Raw genomic sequence first — 26,432 nt, forward strand, 5'->3', positions numbered from 1 at the left:
CAAAAGGCATGAACCAGCTCTGAGAGGCTCCACGCGGACAGCCTCCTCCCTCCCGGCGGTTGGGCATATACCCTCGCCCATCCTCTCGTTAGCCCCAGTGGGTCAGCCTTCACGTCCTTCCGGCCCTCGGGGTCTCCCCTCCCTGTTTCTAGCAGCTTCTCAGGCTGCAGCAACCTCGGAATCCCACTGTGCCTCCGGGAGGCGGGCGGAGGAGGCGGGGAGCTGGGAGAGCTGAGGAGGGGATGGAAAAGCAGGGAGAAGAAGAGGGAGGGAGAGAGGGAGAGGGGTCCTGGGGTGGGCTATCTCATTTCCTGCCTAGCCTTTTCAGTCCCTTTCACCACCCTCACCAACTCCCGGGCAAGAAAGCGATGAGCCCTCCAATTTTCTTGGCTTTGCTGCGAAGAGAAGAGTGGAAAGGTGAATTTCAAGAAGGGAAACTGAGGCCCAAGATATAGACCGGGCCTTCAGGGAAGCGGCTCTGGCATTCCCTCCCACTCCCGCGGTGTTCCCAAACCCCCTAGGCAGCGGAAGGGGGCGGGCAGGCAAAGGAGAGTCCCCCCTCCTCCATCGAAGCCCGCGAGGGCGCTGGCGGTGGTAGTTTCAGAGGAGAAGGGGTGGGCACTAAGGAGACCTTCCCCGCCCCCTCTCCAACGCAGTTTGCCCGGCGCCAACCCGCGTCCGCCCCCGCGCCGGGGTCTCCTCTTCTGCCTGGAGACTGGCGCTTAGAACGGTAACGGAGGGAGCCGCGAGCATCCAGCTGCACGCTCGATTGCACACTGACACGCCACGCTCAGATGTCCCCTCCCCCCGGCGGACCCGCCAGCCGATTACACACACGGTCTACAGATCCGCCAGCGCGCTCGCGGTCAATCGCGCACTATTACACATGCGCAACGCTGTTGCATCCACACACTCTTGACAGTCATGCACAGACTCACAACCAAGATGCAAACATCGCAATCGCCTCCCGACCCCACTCTTCTTCCAGCTTGCACCCCTCAGCTCGTCGCTTCATCCAAACTCCTCGGGAGCCTCCCTCCATCTCTTACCCAGAAACGTTCAATCTTTCAGAAGAAACCTTTTTATTATTTTTTTCAAAGAAAAAAAGCCATATAAATATTAGAGTATAAAACTTGCGTGAGACACAGGAAAGGGGTGGGGACCTACGTGACTATGCAAAGAGAAGCGCTTATAGGAGTCAGTACCGGGGAGGGGGTCGCCGCAGTGCGTGGACACAGCACGAAACACAGCACGGGCCACCGCAGGCAGATTCAAGGACAGACGGCTGCGCGGAGCCCGCCGCCCGCTGCCCACTCGCCATCACGGAAAAGCACACCGCACTACACTATTGGCTATTTATTCTACACCAGCCAAAAGAGGGAGGGGGTCTCTACACTACTCTAAGGACTAGGGTGGGGTTCTCGCGCAGCCCCGCTGGATGAACGGGACTCGGGGGGGACAGAAGTGGGTAGGCAGAGGAAGGTTTATGCACAAGGAGGCACTGGGGACTTTAACCAGGCTCTGGCCACTAGGGGGCGGACTGAGGACCTGGGCGGTGGCCTTCACAGAGAAGAAATGGCACCTGTCAAGGTGAAGGACGGAGGCTTGGGAAATGCCGGGGCCCCGTGGAGAAGCCTGATCCTGGGCTGCGACTTTCTGTCCACTTGGTCCCTGCTCTAGCCCCTTGCCTCCCCAACCCAGGGACCAACAATGGCCCTCCCTTCCTGCTGGGGGCACCTCCCTTTCCACTAGTGGCACCTCTGGAGTACCCAGCACCCACAGAGGCCCCTCTGACCTCTCCAGGGAACCCAGTCCCAAACCTGTTCAAACCTTCCTTGGACTGTAAGGTCGGTTTAAATCCGTTGGTGCTGCTAACTCAGCCCAAAGCTGGCTGCTTGGGTGGAGCCCTGCATGTGGTAGATGAGGGTCCAACCTGGAGCTTGGTTTATGGCTGGAATATGGGGATCTGTTCAGTACCCTGGGGACATACAGAGCCTCCTGCAAGACCCTGTTAACTGATGGGTCAGGGTTTGTCCACCCCCCATCCACATATGCACCCTTCCCTTCTTTATCTTACCACTGGATACTGTCTCGGAACATGCAACGGAGTCTCTTGTTTGGGGAGGGCAGTCGCAGCATGCAGTGGAAACATCAAACAATGAGAAACGAAACAACACAAAGCACTGGTCCCTAGAGCATTGGGAAGAGGCACGGTAGCAAAGTGCCCTCCCTAAATCCAGCAAGCATCGGTACCATGGAATGGTGACTATGTCTCCCAAAACTTGAGCTTGGTCTCAGGGTCTGGAAGGAGGTGAAGGGACTGGCACCAAACCATGCTTTGGGGGAGATCTGAGAATTGGAGAGGCCAAGTGGCCATGATGGCCTTTCAACTCTTCAGAACTATGAGCCTTTTTAGGTCACCAGGTACCTCAACACCCCAACCACCCTACTCAAGGAAAAGGAGCTGTTGAAGGAGTGGGGTGGGGTGAATAGGTAGGAGGGAGGCAGGGGACGGGTGGGCCTGACTGGATTTGGAAGATGGAGGAGCTCAGCTACAACTAAAGCAGGTGTGATAAATGGTGTCTGCACTGACCCCACCACCCCCACGGGCACGGCAATTGATTGGATGGGGGTTCCCAGCAGAACTCCCTTTGCATATTCAATCCCCTGGAGCAGAGAGGGGGCTGTTGACTGGGCACTTGTTTGTTTCCCAAGGGGAGCATGGCCTGGGCCCCACCAGGATCCTGGGAGCGAGCCCTGAAAACCCCGTCCTGGGTCCAGGTAGGGGGAGGCTGGGCTGGTTGGGGGAGGCGGCCCTGCGGCTGTGGCTCCGGCCCGGCCCCCGCGTTACTTCTTCTCCTTCTTGCCAGACTTCTTCTTATTGCCGTTGCCACCTGCCGGAGCCTTGCCATCCCGTTTGCCCGCGGCGTTGGTCAGTGTGGCATTGCTGCCCGGGATGTAGACGTTCTGGCGGTAGTCAGGCACGTGCTGCAGGGTAAACTGGGGCCCGTAGCGGGCACTCAAGCCCATGGTGCCAGCGCCCCCTCCCAGGGTGGAGCTCCCGTCAGCGGCTTCTGCAGAGACAGAGGAAAGTCAGGGGCTAAACCTTGGGTCCCCGACAGTGACAGTCGCTCTCTTATAGCACAAGCAGTTCAGTAATCCTGCAAAGCACCCGGTTCCGCCCCCGCCGAGCACTGGGAGACCATCTACCCCAGTGGGTGGAGGTCAGGGGCTCTGGGCCCACAGGCCGGGTTTGCTTCCCAGCTCCGTTACCTATTCACCTAAGGCAAGGGCTTAAGATATGCTCGCTGCTATTTCTCTCAGGCTGAGGCTCTGGCTCTCAGATCCTGCCCTGGCCTTTCTCTGGCTTCCACACTACACTGTCGGCTCCTGGGGGCCTTCAGCCATGGTTTGTGTGCCCTCCTTTCCTTCTCCAACCAGTGCCTGGCGCAGAGCTGGCATTTAGAGGTCCTGCTATTGGCCAGGAGCGGATGCTCCTCCAGGCATTCCTTTCAGAGCAGCAACTGACGTCTGCTCGGTGCCAAGCACTTTGCTAGATGGTGCTCAGGTGTGATGGCTTCTCACCTCAGCGCCACAACCCCGAGAGGTTTGTGGTGTAGTCCCGCTCTACACTTTAGGGGAGCAAGGCTCAGAGAAAGTAAACGACTAGGCCACGGCCATACCAGCCAGCACTGGTTAGAGCAGGGGTGAGGCCTACATGTATGTGAGCGTATGTACGGTATGTAGGGCATGCACCGCCAGCAGCAGCAGCGTGGCCCTCAAAATCCTCTCAGGGTAGAGGAGGGGAGAGAAGATAGGCAGGAGCAGTCTTCTGTGAGGCTGAGCAGGTGGTGATCCGGGGACAGACAGGCTCAATGTCAGAGCCAGGTGACATCAGACAGTGAGTGTCCTGCCCAACTTCCTGCTGTACAGAAGATGCAGGGGTCCCGAGAAATACAAACTCTGGCCCTGGCTCAGCATCAGCTGAGAGCTTGTTGGAAATGCAGACTCCAAATCTGCATTTTAACAAGATCTCCAGGTGATCTGTACTCTCCTTAAAGGCAGAGCCCTGGGCTTGGTGAGGCTTAAAGGGGACAGCGCGTGCCCAGTGCCCGGGCACTTGCCCGCTGAGTGTCAGCGCGGCGCTCCCATCACCATCTTCATACGGTGCGTCATCGCTGAGTGTGCGGGAGGGGGGAGGAACCAGGAGTTTTGATGGTGTTGGCTGAGTTCACAAGGGTATCGGAGTCCTCTGGCAGCCGGAGGGTTAAAGCCCAGGCGTGCCCAGCCCAGCCCCAGCCAGGCTGACAGGAGCTTTCCTCTCAGCCCCCTTCTGCCCCCACCCCGGACCCTGGGAGTGGGTAGAGAGGGTGACTAAAGCTGGAGAGGCTGAGTAATCCTGGGACACCAACCAGGGATTGAGAAATAGGGAGACAGGAAACGTTTTCAAAGAATGGCACAGGATGGGGGAGGGGATAAGAGAAGGGAAGGAGGGATGAGCCAGGGTCTCTTGTCTCCTCCCTCCGGCTCTCAGGTTTCCGCAGCCTCCGTCTCAATCCCCAGTCCCTGGGGCAGAGGGCTTTCTGGGGGCTGGGAGAGGGGTTGGGAGGGGGGAGCGGCTGTCCACTTCCTTCTCGCCTTCTCCCCCCCCTCCCCAGCCCTTTCTTTGCACTAACAGTTCTCTGTTTCCCCTAATTGACTCCAGGAGGGAGCTGGGACCCCCACTGTGGCCCCTCCCCTCCCACGTTCCCTCTTCCAGCCTGGGGGGAGGGGGCCAGGTCGGGCTTCAGGAGCTGGATTCCTGAGTGATTTAAGGGCCAGAGGGGACGCTTTGGAACTCGGAAGAGCGAGAGCGCGCTCGGGGGGAGGGGGGGGGAGAAGGGAATGAGGGCGAAAAAAGAGCCCATTGGGAGAAACGGGGGAGAGAGGCAGAAACAGAAGGAAAGAAGGGGCTTGACCGGGTAACTGGAAGCCAGGCCCATCCACATCCTAGGCCCACCCAAGATCTCTGAAGACACCAGAATGGGTGAAAATGACAAAGCCAGCCACTGCCACCTTGTCCCGGAAGCCTGGCTAAAGTCACCCTGGCCCTGTGGGGTGCAGTGGAGCTGAGCTGGACCAGAGGAAGAAGAATCCTAACAGAAAGAGGCTGACCCTTCAGTTCTGTCTGCTCAGCTCTGCCACTAAGGAGCTGTGGGACCTTGACAGAGGCTCTGCATGATTCAGGCCTCAGTTTCCCGTCTGTGAATCTGAGGGAGGTGTTGGATTGCAGGCTGACCTTCTATAGAATCAATTCTCCAATGGCCCCTCTTTCTTCCCCCATAAGACCCACACTGGTCAAGAGAAACAGACTTGGAAGAGCAGCAGGAAGGAAGCTGGGCATCCTCTGGTTTGGAGGAGGTGGGAGTGGTGCTGGGCTCTCTGGTGCCAGTGTCTCCTGGGGAAACAGCTCCAGGCACCATAACCTCCCCTTGCCTCCTGCCCTCCTACCCCAGGGCTGAGTGCAGCAACTCTAGAGCAGCCCAGGGAGGCCTGGTCAAGCTCGACCCCAGACAGTTGAACTGCAAACCGCAGGCTCCTTGAGAGCACACCTCCTCCTGAAATGTTTATTTAAGAGGCCTCCCAAGTGTACTTACTCTCTCCCCCCTACTTACTCCCCCTCAGCAGCCCCACAGGCCTGGCTGGGCTGGACTCCAGGAACCTCTCTGGCTCCAGGGCAAGGAGGCGGGTGTGAAAGTGAGAGTAGGGCCTGACCCTGCCACCTCCACCCTCAGGGCCTGCTCCCCAGAGCCCAGGCTTACACCCAGGTCAGGCCCTGTGTGGGCCAGAGGCAGGAGCCCTGAGAGGGAGGCCAGCCTGCGTTGACCCAGGGGACCTTTGGGGAGGGTTTGGGGCCATAAATACTCCATTTCTGTTTTTAAAATCTGGATTTAGGATACAAAGCCCACTTCCTGGCCTTAGGGCCACTTCAAGGCCACTGGAGCTAAATATACCTGACTCTCTGTTTAGTTTACTTCCCTCAAGAACCGACTTGGCCTCTCCCCAAACCCAGCATCGGGCCTCTCTGGGCTCCGCTCCACCCTCCATCCAGGAAGGCTTGTCGCCTCTACCACTTCTCCCTACCCAAGCACAGTCTTGGCCCCCCTCGGCCTCACAGACATCTGGGGGAAGCCTGCAAGGTTTAGCAAATAAAAACACAGGGTGCCCAGTTAAATATGAATTTCAGGCCAACGACGAACAGCTTTCTAGTGGTGTATGTCCCAGTACTAACGCTTGGGACCTACTTATGCTAAAGCATTATTTGTTGTTTATCTGCGGTTAAAATTTAACTGATCATCTTGTGTTTTATCTGGCAGCCCTAACCTGGGAGAATAGTGCAGGGCAGTGAGATTTCGGCCTCTAGACCTAGTCAGCTAAGAGGGAAACCGAGGCTGGATCTGTAGCAGAAAGAACATAAACTTGGGAGCCAGGCAGAGTTAGAATCTGCAGCCTCAGAGATCTTAGTTCTCCGGAATCTTAGTTCTCAGGAATCTTAGTTTTCTCTGGTCTGTCAAATGGAAGTAATCAGACCTGCCTTGCAGAGCTGCTGAGAGGGCTCATTGACACAAGGCCCATATGGTTTGTCTGGCATGTGCCTGGGCTGATACACGGGCATGGTTATGGTGACTATTGTTCTGATTTTACCTGGTTCTCTGCCCACCAGCCCTCCATACTGGAGGGCAGGGCACTCAGTTACTATGTAAGGCCAATGCCTTAATCCTACACCAGCTCCCATAGAAGCCGAGGATTCGCTGCTCCAGAAGCTAGTTCTTATTAATAGGCATTATTCTAATTCTGCCTTCTATCTGCTCCTATGGATCAATAAAGATAATAATCCGTTTTAGCCAGTACATATTGTGCCCTTAGTCTCATCAATTCTGTGCTGAGGCCCTCATAACATCACAATGAGAGCTGTTATTATTGTACCCATTTTAGGGTGAGTGAAACTGAGGCCCAGAGGACTCACAGTTACACAGGGGTGGCAGAATTTGAGTCCATGTTGACCTGCCTCCAAAGCCTGTGCTCTTAAGTACTAATGATATTATTCTAGTCCCCCTGTTCAGAGTCCTTGTGAGTTTTTAGAGACAATAACCATCAACTGAATCGCTATTTCATGTGAAGTTCTTCATTAGCCAAGTGGGAAAACTCAAATCCTGCTCCGAAGGTGGGTTAGCAAAAGAGAAGGGGTCTCACATATCAAAAGTGTGTTCTCTCTGCTGGGAATACCCCCCCATCCTGGATTGAGGGCCTTTGCGCCAGACCCAGTGCTTCGTGCTTTGTGGTACCATCTCATTTAATCCTCACGACAGCCCTTTGAGGTCTCTGCCCCCATTTTCTAAGCTGAGGAAACTGAGGTTTAGAGAAATTAAGCACATTGATCAAAGTCACAAAGATCATAAGTGGCAGAGCTGGGACCAGACCCATGCTGTTCCCTTTCAGGGCCAGACTCTCAAGCACTACTTCCCACATCTCCTCCATGAATCTTTCCTTGTTCACCCCCCTCTGGGCATCCCAGGACCCCCCGTCCCTCAGCAGTTCCTTAGCCTGGCTTGATGTTCCGGAGTAATGAGTCCTCTAGAACCAGCAGGCTGATGGCCAGTCTCAGGGCACGGTGCTGTGGGATGCCCCGGAACCCGGGCCTCCCGCCCCGACACACACACTGGCACAACTCACCGCTGGCCGAGGCCAAGATCATGGCTTGCAGCATCTCTGTGTCAAACTGGTTGTTGGGCCAGGTGCCGGTTTCATCGCCATTTTGGGAGCTGGAGAGAGAGAGGGATGGTAAGCACAGTGTCCAAGGCCAGCCTAGCTCATGGCCCTCCTGTCCTCTCCCAGGGCTCCCAAACCTAGTACCTTATCCCCCCACTACACCCAAGCCCTGCTCCCTTTCAGCAAAGTAGGGGGTAATTTACACAGTCCTTCAGAAGCCCCTGTTCTCTGGGATGCCAGCTCACATCCTCTGCCTTGATCAAATAAACAGTGTGTCAGGGGGACACCCAAGCCCCCAGCTCCAGCTCTGTGTGGCAAGACTGTGCCTGCTTCCTACTGCGGCGCCTCGTTAGCCCTTCAGGTGCTCTAAGCAGTGAGAAAAGCACAGGGTGATTCATAATCGTGAGAAACGCTAACCGTTAGAGAGCCCTAAGGAATTCCAACCCAACTTGGGTTTTTCCGATAGTGACTATTTCCATGCTTTTCTGGAATTTTCAAGGATCAAATCATTTCCGTTTTTGAGGAGAGGGGGAAGCACCCTAACACACACAGTCTATTAGGCGACCCGTGGCACCGCCTGGCACATCGAAGTTCCTCAATAAATATTTGTTGCCTGAATGAATGGGAAGAGGCCCGTGGAGAGTGTCAGGTCACTATGAGGACTTGGCACCAGTGGAGGGGAGACCTTGACGGCATGAGTGTGTATGCGTGAGTGAGTGTGTGAGTGTGTGTGTGTGTGTGTGTGTGTGTGTGGGGAGAGGGATAAAACAAATGAGCAAAATACTAACAAATGATAAACCTAGGTAAAAAGGGTATTCAGATGTTCAGCATACTATTCTTTCAACTTTTTGAGAGGTTTGAAACATTTCAAAGTAAAAAATTGAGGGCTCAAATTCAGTTACCTAGGAGAGGGTGTGGTGCTGGGGAGGGAGCTTTCCTGGCGGGGGAGTAACGTGCCGAGGCTGGGGAGGCCGGGCTGGGGGAGGCCAGGCCTGTTGAAGGACGAAGGAAAAGCCAGTGTGGCTGCCACCAGGGAGGTGGTATCAGGGGCTGGACCTGCAGAGCAGACACTAGAGATGTGGGCTCATCCTAAGAGCTCTGGGAAGCCACTGAGGTGTTTAAAGGGGGGGTTGTCATGATCAATTTAAGTATTTAAATCACTCTTGCTCCTGTGAGAGGGTTGCGGTTAGCTTTGGGAGGACAGGAGCTCAGTGATGGGGCCTCAGCCACCTCTGTCACCAGAAGTCCTGACTTGCAACCTCAGAGCTCTCTGCGGGCCTGCCTGGGGGCGCAGGGCTGAGGCAGGTGGGCTCAGGCCTAGGTGAAGGGCCTAATGGGGACAGAGTGGGGACAGCAGATGGTGGGGGCAGCCAGGAGAAGAGCTTTGGGGCTGTGAGGTAGACAACAGGGTCAGATGCCAGGTTAGGAGGTGCCCTGTGGAGGTGGGTAGTGGTGCTGAGGGAATAAAGGTAAGTGGAAGGGGGTGGGCCAGGCTGCAAAGAGAAATCTGGGGAAACAGTTAAAGGTTGGAGGCCAAGCACCTGGTCAGCCTGCCAGCTCTGTGAAGCTGGGCAGGGGCTGAGTGAAGCAAGGGGGGGGGGGCCTTCTTTTGGAACCAGTTCCTGAGAGCTTCCTATTTCTGGACTCTAGGCTTACTGGGACACACATATATAACACATATGGTCTGTTTCAGCCTCAGGACCGCCTGCGGTAAGCGTTATGATTATCCCTATTTTCCGGCAGGTGAAATCGGGACTCAGAGAGGTTGAGAAACTTTCCCAGAGTCACACAGCTGGTAAATGGCAGAGCTGCAACCTGAATTAGGCCCAGTGTGACTCCAAAGCCTGTGATCTTATAGACAACATGCTCGGCTTCAGCAGGGAGGGCCTCGGCCCCCAGCAGTAGGTATAGGGGCCCTTCCAGGGTTTGGGAAGCAATGGAAAATGAAAGTAGAGGGGAGACCACATCTAACTGACCCTTCTCCAAGGACCCACTGCGTCAGTGCCCATGACAGGCCCTAGGACTTAAGTGATGATAGATCTAGTCCTTGCCCTAAGGAGCTTGCGTCTTGGTGCTGGGTGTGTGCTGAGGAGCATCCCAGAGGCTGGGCTTTAATAAAATGCTTCCTGTATCAGCCTAGATTTCACCAATAAAATTTAAATGCATGTATATATTTTCAATGTAGTAAAAGCCTATCAGCATTTAAAAACATACATATATAGGGTTGGGCAAAAGTAGGTTTACAGTCATTTCTATGGAAAATAATACAATAATTAATAAATAATAATGCAACAATAAACTGTGTTTCACGAACTCACAACTGTAAACCTACTTTTGCCCCACCCTCTATGAGGGGCTATTATGCAATAAATGATTTTTCAAGAATTTGCTATAGACACGGGGGAACTTTTGTGATATATTGCAAAGACCAAAAAAAGCTACAATACTAATGAACAGTAGGACCTTAATTGCTACAAAGGAAAAAAAACTGGTGAGAAATATACTGGTTCACTGGGAATGAAAGTTCTCAGCATTCTGGGAACAAATTCACAAACAGTTTATTTAAGTGATCAGATTTTTTTAAAAAGGGGAAGCCTATGCTCCTTGGCTGCACACACACACACACAAAAGGTTTAGGAAGATGCAGATGAAAATGCTAAAAGAGTTTAAGAGAGTTGAGATACTCAACCAAATACAACAAGGCGAGCTTAATTTGGATAAGCATGCAAACGAATTAACAGAGAGATATGTAATTGGGAAAATGTGAATACAAACTGGATATTTAGTGATATTAGTTTATTAATTTATTACTTATATATTATTTTTTAGTTAATATTATTTTTAGTGTTTACATGTTTTAAAATGTCTGTGAAATATAGTGAAGACTGAGATAAAATTATATGATGTCTGAGACTGCTCAAAATAAATCAAGGTGGGGGTGGAGATAGAAGTAAAACAAGAAAGGGAATTAGTTGGAGTTGAGTAGTGGGATCCTAGAAGTTCATTTTATTATTTTTCTGGGCTTTTAATTTGAAATTTTCCATATTAAAAAAATGTTAGTGGTTGTTTCACTGGGTTGTGAAATTGTAAGTACTTTTTCAAAATTTGTTCTCTATTTCTCATGTTTCTATAATGAGCATGTACTATTTTAAGAACAGAAAACAACAATTTGCTACTTGTTTGTTGAATGACTGCCCAAACTGAGGGAGAGCAGGGACAGTGTCTCTCAGAGGAGGGTGGGGAGTGGGGAAGGGTTGTGTGAAACTATCAAAGAGAACAGAATGGGGACCAGGGGAAGCTGCATGGAGACTGTCTCCTCTGTGCAGAGGCTGGGGACAGCTGCAGGCTGGGGCCTGGTTACAGCCTGAGACGGGAGAACTGGCTTGCAGGATTCAGACCTTGAGACAACAGCTGTTGGGGTCAGACGCCAAAAGAATGACCTGAGAGGGGACAGTGGTGGGGAGGAGGAGCACCTGGCAAGCAAGAACTTCAGAACTCGAGCCTGTTCCCTTTCTCTAGGCAGCGTGACCCAGTGCTGGCTTGAACTCTGACCAGGTTTACTGAAGAAGTCAACACTAGCTCTATTTTGAACCTGGTATGCCAGTAGCCAAGATGGTGGGGAGGGAGTGGGGCAGAAAAGCAGTGGAGGGCTGGAACCAGGGTTAGATTGAGTAAGAGAAATCTCCCCCATCACGCCCTCACTCCAATTTACTCATTGGAAGGGCAGCACAGAAAAAAACTTCCTGTCATTCTGTTGATCCTGAGATGCCTCACCACAGGGCCTTTGCATATGCTTCCCCCACCCCTCTACCTGCAATGCTCTTAGCTCTCCTTCAGCTAGTTAATTCATAATCATCCTTTAGATTCCAGCACAGCCTCATTTCCTTCTGGGCATCTTCCTGCTCCCTGACCAAGTCAAATCCCTGTTTTATGCTCTCACTACCATGTACTGCTCTTCATGGCACTTAAGATAGCTTCAATCTTACATTTATGTTTTTGTGATGATTTGATTAATACTTGTCCCCCTCAACACCATGAACTCCTGAGGACAGGGAGTGTGTCTTTATATCCTGTATTAGAGTGCTACCTGGTCTGCAGTAGGTCTTACTATTAATTGAATGAAGGGGAGTCGCAGTTGCTGGACTGGGCTCCTAACACTTACTTTGTCTGGGCCACTTTGGAGCTGGATCAGAACTGCTTGTCTGATCCCGCTCAGGTTGAGGATGGGAGAGGTTGAGGATGGGAGAGCTCTTGAGCCATCTCCATCTCCCTCAGAGCTCCCACATGTATGTCAGGCGACCCGGTCTCTCATTTGATGAACAGGGACGTGAGGCAGGGGAGAGCTGCTCAGCCCAGAGCAGCTGGTGGGGCTTCCAGGTTCAGCAATGACTTTTGCTTCAGGGCTAGTCTATGGCCTGGGGCGCAGGTGACGAAAACAGACACAAATTGCCCTGTACTTCTTTCTCATCACTTCAGCTCAGTGTCACTTCCTTCTGTGCCTCCTCTAACCCTCTCCACCACTACACTCACATCACCCTCTTCCTCTCTGAACTTGCTATGATTTGAGCCTAGACATTTTTGTGTGTGATCTGTTGTCAATTTTCCGTCTCCCCTGCTGGCACGAAAGCCTATGAGTTCAAGGATCATGCCTGCCTCTTCACTATGATAGGCCAGTGTTTAGCGTGGGGACTGGCTCATCGTAGATGCTCAATAAATATTTTTTGAATGACTACATGAATGACCTAATGGATAACCTATGGGAAGGCTGGCAAGGCCAGTGGGGAGAAAGGAGACAGCTGGGTTCAGGACAGGGTAAGGGCAGTCCAACCATCTGGTTCATTGCCTTTTAGGGGCCTTCTAGGAAGTGCCTTGAGATCCTGATACCAGTGATAGGACTGACCTGTCCAGGAGCTGGAGTCTCCACCCTACACCAAGGTCTCCTGGGTTCCTGGGGCAGTGAGGTCTCAGAATCTATAGCATCTGGAAATGTGGGCAGCAAGGGTCTCACCAGCCAGGAGGCAGGAAAGGCAGTCCAAGCTCTGCCCCCCTCTCTCTCCAGGGATCCTTGGACTCCTCCTGGCTCCTGACTTCTACCAGGGAGGCCTGGCCCAGAGCCCACCCCACTCCCCTCAGACCAACTGAAGGTCTTTCCGCTGCAGTTTCCCTCCTCCCCCACCCGCAGGGGGTTCCTGTCTCAGCAGGAATTCATACCAGATTGAAATGAGCAGCTGGGGCAGCCTGGACTGGAGGGTGTGTGTTGGAAAGCCTTGATCAAAGGCTCTGTGTGTGAGGGGCAGGGGGAGGGAGAGAGGTGGGGACGCATGTGTGTGCTGGCTTGCCCACAAGTACAAAGAAATGAGAGACAGACAGAGACACCAAATAAAAGACAGGATAAAAGAGAGACAGAGAGATAAATAAAGAGAAACAGAGGAAGACACTCAATGAGGCAGAAAGGGACAGACAACAGACTTAGAGGGATATAGAGACAGAGACACAAAGAGGCGGAGAATAGAGAGGAAAGCAGAAATAGTGAGACTGAGAAACAAAGCCTGGGGACAGAGGAACACAAGGACACTAGCAAAGGATGAAAGAAAAAGAGACAGAGCAGAGACCAAGGATGGAGAAGGAGGCAGAGACAGAGAAAAGGAGAAACAGACTGAGACTAGGAAGTCACATTTATTCACTGATTCCATGTTTATTGAGCACCTGGCCAGGGCGGGTGGGCGCAGTGCGAGGCACAGATCAACAAGTAGATACAAGACGGGGAGGCGGCAATAAAGACAGAAACGGAGATGGAGACCAAGAAAAGGGACAGGCAGGGGATGTAAACTGACACAGAGACTGAGGGAAGGGTGCAGAGACAAGAAGGTGGCAGAGACAAAAGCCCTGCAGGCTGAGAGGGCAGGACCAGCGGAGGCCCCAGGGTGGCCCGGAGGAGGGACAGGACCTGGGAGACCTGCCCAAGAGCCCCCCTCCTCAGCCCCACCTCCAGCTGTGCTGCCTCCCTTCCCCCACAGCTGCCTGACCTCCCTCCTCTGCCTCTGCTCTATCCTGCAGGCTCCCAGGGAGGCTCTGACTACTGACAGCTCCTCTCCTCCTCCTGCCCCAGGTCTCTCTGCCTGAACCTCAGGTCAGGATGGAGCCCAGCTCAATCCAGAGTGGGGGATGCAGGCAGTAAGTGGGTTAATAAGCTTCCTCTCCACACAGAGACCACCTTAAACCCATCTTTTGGTGTCACAGAGCCCCCAGGAGATAGGACAAGGTCCCTATGTGGGAGAAGGGAGGGGGTGAGTGTGTGAATTGAGCTTCCAAAATAGCCTCTTCCCTCTGGGGTCTGTATAACTGCCCCCAATACACCAAAACCTCCCTGAAACCGGGAGCTGAGGGAAGAAGCCATTGGTAGCAAATGCTGAGCCCTCCCCCACCTCCTCCCACGTCATCACCAAGAAAATGCCGCAGAGAAGAGGGTGGGCTGGAGAGGCAGTCACCTACCCGCTGGTGCCGGGTCTCTGGGCCTGAGAGAAACGCCAGTCCGTGTTGGGTGGGGCTTGCTGTGGAGAAAACAGAGGGAAACGGGCTGAGTACCCTGGAGAAGTCAGAATGTCACCCGACCCCTGGGGATGGGTGGGGGTGGGGGCGCACACAGAGAAGAAACTGGTGTCAGATGGGGGAGGGGTAGGCTCATCTTCAAAGACAAAATCTACTACAGGTCTCTGAAGGTACCGGAGACAAAGAGCTGAAATAACATTTATCTGACCACAGTGAGCAAACCCAGAGCCCTTGGCTAAAGAAACAGCGCCTTCCTCCCCGCCCCCAGATGCAGAACTTCTGCGCTGCAACTCAACAGCTCAAGTGTCTTCTGCAGAACCCGGGGAGGGGTGCACAGAAGGCCCCCAATGTGGCAGAAGAGGCTTTTAGATGAGAATCCCACCAGCCCTAGAAAGAATTTATTCAGCTCCTCAGCTGGGAACAAAGCATCCTCTGCAGCAAGATGGCTGCTGCTCTGGGTAACCCTTTTTGCGCCAGGTTGTGCTGTAACACACTCAGAGGGACACCTCCTCCAGGCCCTTGGCAATCAAGGATCTCTTCTCACAGCTAAATACATTATTAATTTAGGAGTCATGCCAGACAGGGCCTTTGTAGGGCATCCAAGCCCCAGGACCCTCTCACCCCCATACGCTGTGCCAGACAATGAATGTGTCTAAGGAGGCGAGAACAAGGCTGCTCTGTCCGGGGCAGAAAACTGCTGGATGGAGCCAGCAGAGATCAAGCTCCCACAGCCCCAGGCAGAGCCAACCAAGTCTCTGGGGCTCCCAAGGGGGCTGATCTGTAGCCGTCCCCCACCTGGATGAAGGGGTCCGACTCTGGCCAGCCAGTTCGCTCCTGAGTCCTCCCAGCCTTTCCTGGGGGGTGTTATCCAGTAGCACTCTCATGGAGCACTCCTTGAGCCATCTCCTCACCAGTTCTGGGGTGTGCTAGTAATTAAGTCTCACACTCACTCCCAGGAGCAGAAGGAGGTGTGAGCATCTCTGGTTACACTGGGGAGAAGGAAGGCCCAAGGCTGCCAAATGACTCACTGTAAGCCTCACAGGTGGCAGTGACATGAGCAGAAGCCAGAAACATAGCATTCCAGGTGCAACAGGAGGCACCAGCCCCGTTCTGGAGCTGCCGTGGGGAAGGGCACAGGGGTGTCCAGCCCTCAGCCACTGTATTGTAGCTATAGCAGGATCTACATGGAGATGCAGGTACCCTGACAGGTTGGAGGAGAGGAGCTAGCTGGGCAAAATTCAAAACCTGCAAAAGGACGCTGGGTCCAAGTTTGTTCAGTTAGGGCTGCCCAGGGATAAGGAGTCCCAAGAGACTTTTCTCCACTTGTAAGACCCTCCTCTGGCCCATCCCCACAGATGCAAACCGTCCCTGCTGTCCTCCACTTTTCAGTTTCCTAGCTCTTCTGGTGTTAGGCAGATCTAGGTAGGTCTTTCTCTATCACTTACCATGAGAACTTGAGCAAGTCACTTGACCTCTGTGAAACTCAGTCATGAGGTGGGGATGCTAGTACCTATCCAACGAAAGCGTTGGGAAGAGCAAATGATTTGTGGTTCTCCGAGGAGCTGTGTAGTGAGATTCTCTCCCACCGCTATCAGAGTCACATGGGGCTGTTGTTTCTGATTCAGTGAGGGCAGGGTGGGGCATAGATATATTTTGAATGAAAGCTCCTGGGGTTGTGACAACTTGTGCTTTTTCCTATTATAGTTTCCCCATAAATGAGGGCACCCTGGCACCTGGCAGAGGCTGTGGCCCTCCATCAGCCAGAGGAGGATGGATGTGCCAAAACCTCAGGTACTTTGGTCACCCCCAAAGCCAACATCCTAGATCGCTGAACACACTGTGGTCACGACGGAGCCAAAAACCGATCTCTGCACGTCCAGAGCCCGGGGACGCCAGGCTCCCACTTCCGGCAAGAGGACGGGGCTGCGGGTGGCACTGAGGTCCCATGCTGCGGGTACTATAGCGGCCTGCTCACCGGCCCAGGCTGGGCCCTGCCGCCCCTGGGACCTCTGGTCGCCCACCTGGCCGAGGCTTCTGCGCTGGAGGCTCCGCTGTCCTCGGCTCTGAGTTCCCGGCCGCCCACCCGCGCCTGGAGCGCCAGGACTCGCTCCCACGCTCCAGGCGCCTCGGCCCGCCTCAGGCCCACCGGGAGACGACCGGGTCCCGCCTGGGGCCGGGGTGGGAGGAGGCTCCCGAGGCCTCGCGGGCTGAGAGCGGCCAGGACCTGGTACTGTCACCAGGGCGCGCAGTCAGCGGTGAGTACCTCTGAGCCGGTGCGGGGTGGAGGGAAGCTGCGCGGGGCGCAGGGCCGCCGGTGAGCGTGACCTCGCCGCTAGTGCGGGCAGTGAACGGGGGCGCGCGCAAGCCCAGGCGCGAGGGCGTGCGCGCATGAGAGGCGTGGCGCGCCCCTGCGCTGTGGCCCGCGGCTGAGCTCTGCGGGGGGACACGCGGGAGCGAGCCCTGCGCGCGCACCTCTGTCCTCTCTACAGATGCGTTTGCTTGAAGGGGGAATAAGGAGGGTTGAGAATAACAGCGAAGTCCCAGATCCAGGGAGCTGGGAGGAACTTTAGAGGAATCCTAAAGGGCAGCGGAGCGTGCGGGCGCCAGCCCAGGAGGCTGGCTGTGGGCGTGGGTGTGCGACAGCCTCCACCCTGGACTCCGGATCCCTGCGGAAATCACTGGCAAGATCGCCGGGCCCCAGACTTTTCTGAGTTTTGGGGGCAGGGGCGGTCCTATCACCCTCGGACACAAGCACCACCGCACCTCCCGGGGCTCAGAGCCCCATCCCTGTTTGGCCACACCTTTGGTCCCGCGCAATCGGTTCACATGGTCCCAGCAATCGGGTGAGACCCAGCTAGCAGCAGAGGCCACGTGAGAGGGGTGGACACAAGTTCAAAGCCCCTGTAGGGATGGACGGCTTCTTCCCCAGGGGTCGCGCCGAGCCCCTCACCTGGCTCGGCTCCCGCAGCGTGTTAGCGCGGGACCGGAAGGCGTCAGGCTCCAGCGCCAGAGCCGAGGGCTGCTGGACGCTGAGCGGCCTTAGGAAAGTGAAGTCACTGCCGTCCGAAGCTGGTGAAAAGCACGTCCTGTAGCAATGGCTCTGCGAGTCTGCGGGCCGCAGCGTCACCTCCATGTACTTGAGCGTGCCGTCTGAGCTCACCTGCAGGTTGGGGCTCGACTGCTTATAGTAGTCCCTGGAAGGTGAGTCCTGCCGCCTGCAACACTGGCCCCCACCCCCATCCCCATCTGCGTGTCCCCGAAGGCACTTAGCTGACAGAAAGGTGAAGGTGACTAAGGATAACAGGCTGATGGCTGCGAGAGCCACAATGAGGTAAAGGGTAAGGTCTGAACGCTCAGGAGGGTGTGTGAAGAAGTCGCTGGATTTGGGCATTTCCTCGGGGTCCTCGTCCTCCAGAACCAGCAGCACTGTGGCTGTAGAGGAGAGTGAAGGGTCACCATTGTCCCTCACCAGGACCACCACCTGCTGGGTGTCAGAATCATCCTCCAGTAAGGCCCGGGCAGTGCGCACCTCACCAGTGTGTGCAGACACCAGGAACAGTCCTGGGGCTGTGGACTGTGGCAACAGTGAGTAAGAGAGCCATGCATTGTGGCCTGCGTCAGCATCCACGGCTGTCACCTTGGTGACCAAGGAGCCAGGAGGTGCAGATCGAGGGAGACGCTGGGGGACTGAGAGTTCCCAGCCGGGTCTTGGGTGCAGCACAGCTGGGGCATTGTCATTCTGGTCCAGGACAAACACATGCAGAGATGTGTTGGCATGCAACGGGGGAGAACCAGAGTCCCGCACCCCCACCACAATCTGCATCATCTGCAGCAATTCGTAGTCAAAGGTGCGCTGAGCAAAGACCCGCCCGTCTTCAGGGTTGACATACACAAAAGAGGAGGCTGGGGCTCCTTGAATCTGATTTCCTACAATGGAGTAGGTGAGACGGGCATTATCCCCAGCGTCTGGATCAGAGGCAGCCACAGTGCAGAGGAGGGAGCCCGGAGGCCGATTTTCTGGGATGTAAGCAGTATAGAGCTGCTGGGTGAAGTAGGGGGCATTGTCATTAACATCTGAAATGTTGAGCCTGATGGTGAGATGTGCATGCAGGGGAGGTGAGCCAGCATCCCTGGCCAGCAGGTCAATGATATAGTGGGATGTGGCCTCACGATCCAAGGGCTGGCTGGTTAGCAGTGAGTAGTGATTCTCAGAGGGCTTGATCTGAAATGGCAGGTCTGGAGAGATACCAAGGCTCACTTCACCGTTTCTCCCTGAGTCTCGGTCTCGCACATTAAACAACCCCACTACTGTGCCCACTGGTGTGCTTTCCATGACAGGGTTGACCAAAGAGGCCAGTAGTACCTCTGGGGCATTGTCGTTGGCATCCCCCACATCCACTTGAATCACACAGTGGCCTTCCATGGCTGGCTGTCCTTGGTCACGGGCCCTTGCGTGAATTTCGTAGAAACTTGACTCCTCAAAATCTATGGGACCCAACACATGGATTGCTCCACTGCTAGGATCTAGGCCAAAGAGACTCCGCACTTCCTCAGATGTATGGTCTCCAAAAGAATAGTCTAGTTGGCCATTGGTGCCTTCGTCCGGATCAGTGGCATTGAGGCGGAGCAGCAACGTACCCGTGGGTACATTCTCTGCGAGTCCCACACGAAGAACCGAGGACTGGAAGGTTGGAGCATTATCATTGATGTCCAGCACAGTGACAGAGATAAGGGTGGTCCCTGAGAGGGCTGGGACACCCCCATCCACAGCAGTGAGCACCAACTGATGTTTTGCCTGAGCTTCTCGGTCCAGCTGCTGCTCTAGCACCAGCTCTGGGAACAGCTTCCCATCTTTTAGGGTCTTCACATTCAGAGAGAAGTGGTTGTTGGGACTCAGAGTGTAGAAGCTCACGGTATTGGTGCCCACATCTGGATCCTGGGCACTATCCAGTGGGAATCGTGCCCCAAATGCAGCTGATTCTGAGATGTGTATCTCTCGCTCAGGGATGGCAAAGCTAGGAGAGTTGTCATTGAGATCCAGGATCTCTACCTCGACACGGATTAGTTCCAGTGGGTGTTCGGTCACCACCTGCACTGGCAACAGGCAGCTGGTGCTGGATCCACACAGGCTCTCTCGGTCAATCTTTTGATCTACTGCCAGAGCACCACTCGTCAAGCTCAGGGAAAAATAGCGCCCATTTTCCTCAGAGCCCAACTGCAGCCGGCGGCTCAACAGATCTGTCACCTTTAAGCCTAGATCCTGAGCAACATTCCCCACCAGCGTCCCCGGCTCAGACTCCTCCACCACTGAGTAACGAAGCTGCCCAGACACCCAGCCCCAGCAGCACAAGGACAACATGCACAGCACTTGCCATTTCCCAGCGAGCTGTGGGGGGTTCTTGGGCCCCATGACCCAGAAGTCCCTCCTGGACACTGACTCTGTGCTGTCCTGTCTCCCAGGTAGACCCAGGGCTTGGAATGCAGCAGCTGAATTCTCTTGTGTCTCCTTCCAGCTTCTTAAAAACTGCTCCGAGGTTTGTCTGCCTGCAGCAGTTCTTCTTAGTCACCGACTCGCGGGGGTGGGTGGGGGGGGAAGGGGAATTAAATCTGAGTGGAGCTGGGGAGCTGGGGGAGGAGAGGCGGGCAGGAAGAGCAGATCCCCCACCTCGGCTCTGAGTCTGATTGGCCAAAAAGTCTGTCTGCTTTCAACCAATTAGGAAGTCTTCTCAGCCCTGGAAACCTTAGGAACAGGCTGCCAATCTGTGTCACAGAAGCCTCCTACCTCCCCACTCATTTCGTGCTGCAGGTTGATTCAGCCCCCTTGGCAGCAAAATTTGACAGCTCAGATGGTGCTCAACAGGAAAGACAAAGCGGTACAAAGCTTCTCAGTGTTCTGTCCCAGCAACTTTCCCCATGACTTCAGAAGCTTCCACTACTTTGCTCAAACCAACAAAAGTTTGTCCTTCTGGGGGAAGACAAGCCCATGTGTCCCCCTCCCGCCCCCATCCTGCCAGACATTGCTAAGATGAGAAGAGAGGTTTGTTAAGATCGTGTGGAGTCTTGCTCTGACTTTCCAGCAATGCTTTAAGGAATCTCAATGTCAACTGACGACAACAGCACTCAGCTTTCCTGAGATCCCAGACTTGAGCTGTGGAATGAGCATGACAGCTTATGGTAGGGGAAACATTTCTGGGACTGATCCAGGTCACATAGGAGGGTGACTAGAAACTAAGCATGGCCTCTAGGCTTTATGGTTTCACCAATTCAGAAGAACTCTACTTTGAGACCCCCAGAGTAGCTATCTCTATGAGTGCCTCATCTGTAAACCAGATTTCTGACATTAAGTGATTTCACTTTATGCTTTTACCCCAAAGAGGTAATGCTCCCCTGCCCGCAATCTACTGCATCTAGCTGAAATCCTGGTGGGGACGTGACTTAGAGTCCTGAAGATCTGGACTAGCAGGTCTCTCCTTCCACCTTGATGGCTCTACTCCCTTGGCTCTTTCCTCTGTGCTCTTTCCCATGTTTCAAGCAGAGAGTTTCCCTTCACAGTGGGTAAGGGAGTACTTGATACTGTGAGGCAAAGATATGTTTCCCTCAGTCCATTGGGAAATGGCAATCTAGAGTTAAGGTAGTCCAGAATCTGGTCCCCCCATTCAGGAAGAGTAGAGAAAGCAGCCACCTGGGTTTAGGTGATGCTCGGTGCACCCTACCCCTGTGAGCTGTAGCCTACCATGCTCCCACATTCTGGAAGCACGCTTCCACAGCACCCTGGCTCTTGATCACTTACTTTCATTTCTTACTCTCAGATAAGGTCATAACCCAAACCCAAGTACTAACCTGCGACAACTCCCTGGCTAATTCACAAGAGGCTTCTAAAGCACAGCATCTGCCACATAGTTACCACTCACAAAAATGGTGACACCACTACGGGCTCTTACAGAAAAGCCAATACTCTCCGGGACACGGCCCAGCCATATGCCTGGATCAGAATAACCCTCAAGCATTGGCCGAGCCTGCAAAGATCTCACCTCTAGCCCATAGAGAAGATCAGAGGGTGGGCAGCTTGGGCGAACAGGCTCCCCTGCCATAGGCGCACTGGGCGACTTCACCATCATGAAGCTATCGCTCCGAGTGGGTGCAGAAGCCAAGGGTGTACAGCCATGAGAGTGGCCGCCCACATCAACAAACTTGATAGGATCATCTGATCCTAGCTGGATTCGGAGGATCCCATTGGAAGGAGGAAGCCCCTCCCTCCTTCGAGAGCGGGTGAGACATGCACAGGTGCCAGCAGGAAAGCAGGTCACTCCATAGGCAGCCCCACGCAGACACTTAGAGAGCAGTGCCACAAAGGAGCCAAAGGAGACAAAGCAAATTGCCACTAGTGATACAGCCAAGTAGAGGGTCAGGCGGGATTCTCCTTCCCTCGGAGCTGAAGATTCTCGAAGATCAGGGACAACTGGATGAGCGTCTTCCTCCAAGGACACTAAGAGAGTAACAGAGGTAGAAAGCGGTGGGGTCCCACTATCCTTTACCACAATGACCAGCTTCTGTGGTGGGAGATCAGCTGGAATGGGAACAGCTGTCCGCACCTCCCCAGCATAGCGAGAGACTGCAAACAGGCTGGGGTCTGGGGCCTCCAGGAGCTGATATGAAACCCAAGCATTGTAACCTGAATCCAAGTCCACAGCGGTCACCTTTGTGACTAGGTGACCAGCACCCACTGATGGAGGCAGTGCTTGGGGGCATAAGGAACCAGGCCGGGCCCTAGGGCGGAGCACAGCTGGGGCATTGTCATTGAGGTCCAGCACGAATAGACGAACTGTCACGGTGCTACTAAGGGGTGGGTTGCCCCGATCCCGGGCCTGCACCTCAAACTGCAGTGTCTGTGTTTGCTCATAGTCAAAGGATCGAGTCGCATGAACGGCTCCCGTCTGGGGGTTCAGAGAGATGAAAGAGGAAGCTGACACGTCTCGATTTCTGGGCTCTAGGAGAGAGTAGGAGATGAGTGCATTCAAGCCAGAGTCTGGATCAGAGGCTGCAAGGGAGCAAAGCAGGTCTCCTGGGCGGTTGTTCTCAGGAACAAACACCTCGTGTGACCTCTGGAAGAAAGAAGGCGGGTTATCGTTCACATCTGAAATGTTGAGGAAAATAGTCCTTTGGGTACTCAGAGGAGGGTTCCCAGCGTCAGAAGCAGTAACCATGATGTCATAGCTGGATTTGGCCTCTCTGTCCAAGGGCCCAGCCGTCACCAGGGAGAACTGGTTCCTGAAGGCCGACTTGAGGGCAAATGGCAAGTGGTCAGGAATACGGAGGCTCACGTCTCCATTGGACCCCGAGTCAGGGTCCTGCACACTGATGAGTGCCACCACAGTGCCAGGCTCTGCGCTCTCTGGGAGAGTCCCAAGCTCTGAGGTCACCGTGATGTGGGGGGCGTTGTCATTTACATCCAGGAGATCCACTCGAAGGCTGCAATGTTGCTCCATGGCTGGAGAACCCCCATCACGAGCCCGAACATCAAATTCATAGTAATTCTCATTCTCAAAGTCTAGGGGCCCCTGAAGGGTAAGCTTTCCAGTAGTGGGGTGCAGGCTAAAGAGGTTTCTCACACGATCAGGGGTGTGACCACTGAAAGAAAAGGTGACATTACCACTGGGACCCAGGTCCGGGTCAGAGGCGTTGAGCTGGATGAGCAGCATGCCGGCGGGCGCGCTCTCCAGCACGCTGATCCTGTAGCTGGATTGCTGGAAGGCTGGGGCGTTGTCGTTCACGTCCAGCACCGATACCCGGAGCTCCGCGGTGCCAGATCTTGGAGGGTTACCTCCATCCACAGCAGTCAGCACCAGGCGGTAGTCTGATTGTTTCTCCCGATCCAAAGGCTTCTCCAGGAGCAGCTCCGGGACCAGGCTGCCGTCGCTGCGTTTCTTGACATCCAGTGCGAAGTGCTCATTGGAGCTTAGTCTATAGCTGCTGATGGAGTTGCTCCCCACATCTGCATCCTGAGCCTTTTCCAAGGGAAACCGCTGTCCTGGAGGAGCTGCCTCCCCAATTTCCAAGTCCAGCTGCTGCCGAGGAAATCGGGGGGCGTGATCATTCACATCCACGATTTCTACCTCCGCTCGGTACATTTCCAAAGGCCCTTCGGTTACAAACTCCAGGGGCACGATGCAGTTGGCACTGAGCCCGCACAGTGCCTCTCGATCAATTGGATTCTTGATGAGCAGGGCTCCGCTGTCCAAATCCACACGGAAGTGTCTTTGGTTCACCTCTCCGGCTACCTGCAGCCTGCGAGCGGACAGACTCTCTGTATCCAGCAGGAAATCTTGGGCGACATTCCCCACAAAAGTCCCCTCCTGTGACTCCTCTGGGACTGGGTAGCGGATCTGCCCACAAACGTAGCCCGGGTAGCAAAAGAGGAACAAAAGGGTAGCCCCCGGGCAGATTTCTGCCCAGCTTCTCACCTTGGGGAGCATCGCTGCCGCCTGCCAGTTCTCTACCTGGTCCCGAGAAGCAGCAGCAGCCGACCCGCCCCGAGCGGCCACAGCAGCTGGAGACACCTGCCTCCCCTCGCCCGCGCCAGCTCTGGCGCGGCTGGGCCGGCGCCGCAAGGGTTACGCGCCGTTTTTTGCTGGTGGCGGGGTAGATTTGTCTGCCTTCTGCCACCCGATTGGCAGGCAGCGGCTCCCGGGCTCAGCCAATAGGCTGGGCAGAGAACATCCCAACAGCAGCAGGGTTAATGCGTCGCAGCATTGGAGAAAAACACACACACACCCCCCAAAACAAAAAACACCCATCTTTTCGCCTTCCTCCCGCTCAACAGCATTTCTTTCCACGGGTTATTATTACCTCTGTGGAGAGGCAGACAACATATATGTGTTGTTTTTTTTCCCCTCGAACACACCAACTTTCCCCGCCCCTTTTCCGCGGGGAAAACAGCGACAGCCAGAGCCTTAGCAACCTGCCGCCCAGAGAGGAGTAGCCATTCGCGACTGGTCACTTTGTTCCAGCCAGGGCTGTCATCCACCAATATTCTAAATGAGTAGCTTCCGCTCTGTCCAATTGTATTAGAGCAACAGCTAATTAGAAGCACTGCCATATACAGAAAACTCTGCCTCTCTCAGATTATTCAGAAACGTATCCATCTCTTTGCAAAAAGGCTCACACATTAATGTAGCCAATTAAATTCATGCAGTACACATTTTTGTTGTAACAGGAGGCGCGGCGGAAACCAAACCTCTTTTATTCAGATGCTCGCTAGTGATATACTAAATTACCATTCACTGATTTCAAGGACAGTATGGAAGGAGATGAAGCAGAGTGGAGGAAGCCAGGAATGGGAGATGCTCCAAATCAGTGAAGAATCAGTTGTGTCTGGGAGGTGCTAAGGACTAGACCTCATTACCTGGCAGAATGCTAACGTTCACAGGTTTAATAGCGCCCGTGAATGATTGAGATCAAGCTACCAACAGCACTGTGCCTACAAATCCCCTTTATTTGACACCACGGTATGCCTGATATGTTGTTAATTACCAACAGAGGCGGTTTCAAAAGAGCAAGCTTTTCACTTAGCCCCCCAGGGGGCCTCTTGGAGCTGGAGACTTGATGTTACTCCACCCAGACCCTGATCCAGACCCTCCCAGGAGCCTGGCTACCACCTTGCACAAACATAGAAACACAGCTCATTTCACACTGCAGTTACCTGCAAACTGTAACCTGAGTGGCAAACACACCAGAGCACAAAGAGAAAAATTCATATGTCTGATCTGGACTTAATTCTGAACTCATTCGAATCCTCACCTAGGTTTCCAGTGGATGCCAAAACCAGTGGCAAAACCTGGGTTTCTTAACCTCCCTATATTTTTTTCCAAACCCTTGATCCTCAGGAGTATCCTTTGGCCATGGTGAGGCCAGCAGCCAACATTCTGGTCTCAAAGGAAGGGATCTGCTTTCTGTGTTCTTTTACAAAACCACCTAAACCTCCTCCCATGGGGATGATGGAGGTGTAAATCAGTCTGACCTACTAGGTGTTTATGCCAGGATTCGCTTCAATGAGTGGCACCATCCAGTGGCATCCACCCAGGTGCCTCAATTGGAACAGGTACGGTCATCCTTGACTCAGTCCTCTCCCTGACTACCTATATCAACAAGTCCTGATGATATCACTATGGTAATTTTCCTCTATATATACTACCACTCCGGTGGTTCAAACATTTATCAATCTTTTCCTTATATATCATAGTAGCCTTCTAACTGTTCTCTTTGTTTCCGGTCTCAATATCCCCAATCCATCTCACTCGTGGCTGCTAGAATAATCTCTCTAAAACAAACAAACAAATAAACAAACAAACCTGATGACATCATATATATATATATGTCAGTTCAAAATTCTGCAATGACTATCACCAATACAGAGTAAAATAAAAACTCCTTGGCCTGGCCTAAAGGTAATTCCAGATCTAATTCCTGCCTACTTGCTTCACTTTACCTCTTGCAAAGACTGTATGTTTTACAAACATACTTTAAAGTTCAGCAATAATGTAATATCATTATTCCTCAGCATGGAATTTCCTGCAAGATCCCCTCTCTGCCCCTTTCTCCTTTACTATTTAACAAACTACTGCTCAATCTTTAGTTCTCAACTCAAGCATCACCACCTCTATGAAGCCTTCCTGATTTCCCCAGGCTGGCTTAGGTGTTTCTTTCCCTCTGCTCCCATTACTTCTTGTATTATCTTGATTTGTTTGTTTGTTTTGCATGTCTGTCTCCTATGGTACTCTGTGTACCATAATGGCAGGACTGTGTCTTTTCATCTTTTACAGTGTCTGGCACATAGGTGAGTGGTGAATTACTGATATTATCATTTATTAGTTTAACAAATATTTATTGAGTACTTGCGCTTTATATGAGTACTCATATGTTGAGTACAGACACTTTATATGCATTACTTTTCACTCTCAACAATTTTGAAAGGAGGTATTATCTTTATTTTATAGATGAGGGCACAGGAGTTCAGAGAGATTAGGAGACTTGTCTAAAGCTAAACAACTAGTATGTGCAGAACTAGGATTCCCCCCACTCCTGCCCCTGGCCTGTCTGGAAAGAAATAAAGCCTCGTTCTATAACATCTTAAATGA

The 26,432-nt window shown here is 53.5% G+C and overlaps 2 protein-coding genes across 25 annotated transcripts in view; both read right to left on the reverse strand.

The window, feature by feature from the left end:
• Positions 1-1,065: 1,065 nt before the first annotated feature.
• The window catches only part of LOC107531512 (protocadherin gamma-C4), a 146,226-nt gene continuing 120,859 nt past the window's right edge, over positions 1,066-26,432 (reverse strand). For 21 of the 24 annotated variants that reach the window (XM_087816303.1, XM_016205586.2, XM_087816313.1 and 18 more), the window contains exons 2-4: positions 14,242-14,300; positions 7,714-7,802; positions 1,066-3,074 (exon numbers count right to left, since the gene is read on the reverse strand). In XM_087816303.1, coding sequence (XP_087672429.1) covers positions 2,848-3,074; positions 7,714-7,802; positions 14,242-14,300 — 375 coding nt within the window. In that variant the 3' untranslated portion in view covers positions 1,066-2,847. Of the gene's footprint in view, positions 3,075-7,713; positions 7,803-14,241; positions 14,303-21,329; positions 25,436-26,432 lie in introns of those variants that run through there. The other 3 variants (XM_016205577.2, XM_087816312.1, XR_001602629.2) reach the window with 3 other exon arrangements.
• PCDHGC5 (protocadherin gamma subfamily C, 5) lies at positions 17,153-19,761 on the reverse strand. Its single transcript, XM_087815870.1, has one exon. It carries the CDS (start codon positions 19,706-19,708, stop codon positions 17,153-17,155), a length of 2,556 nt encoding a protein of 851 aa, XP_087671996.1. The 5' UTR covers positions 19,709-19,761.

Source organism: Miniopterus natalensis, chromosome 4 (assembly GCF_054644295.1).
Source record: "Miniopterus natalensis isolate mMinNat1 chromosome 4, mMinNat1.hap1, whole genome shotgun sequence".
Classification (NCBI taxonomy): domain Eukaryota; kingdom Metazoa; phylum Chordata; class Mammalia; order Chiroptera; family Miniopteridae; genus Miniopterus; species Miniopterus natalensis.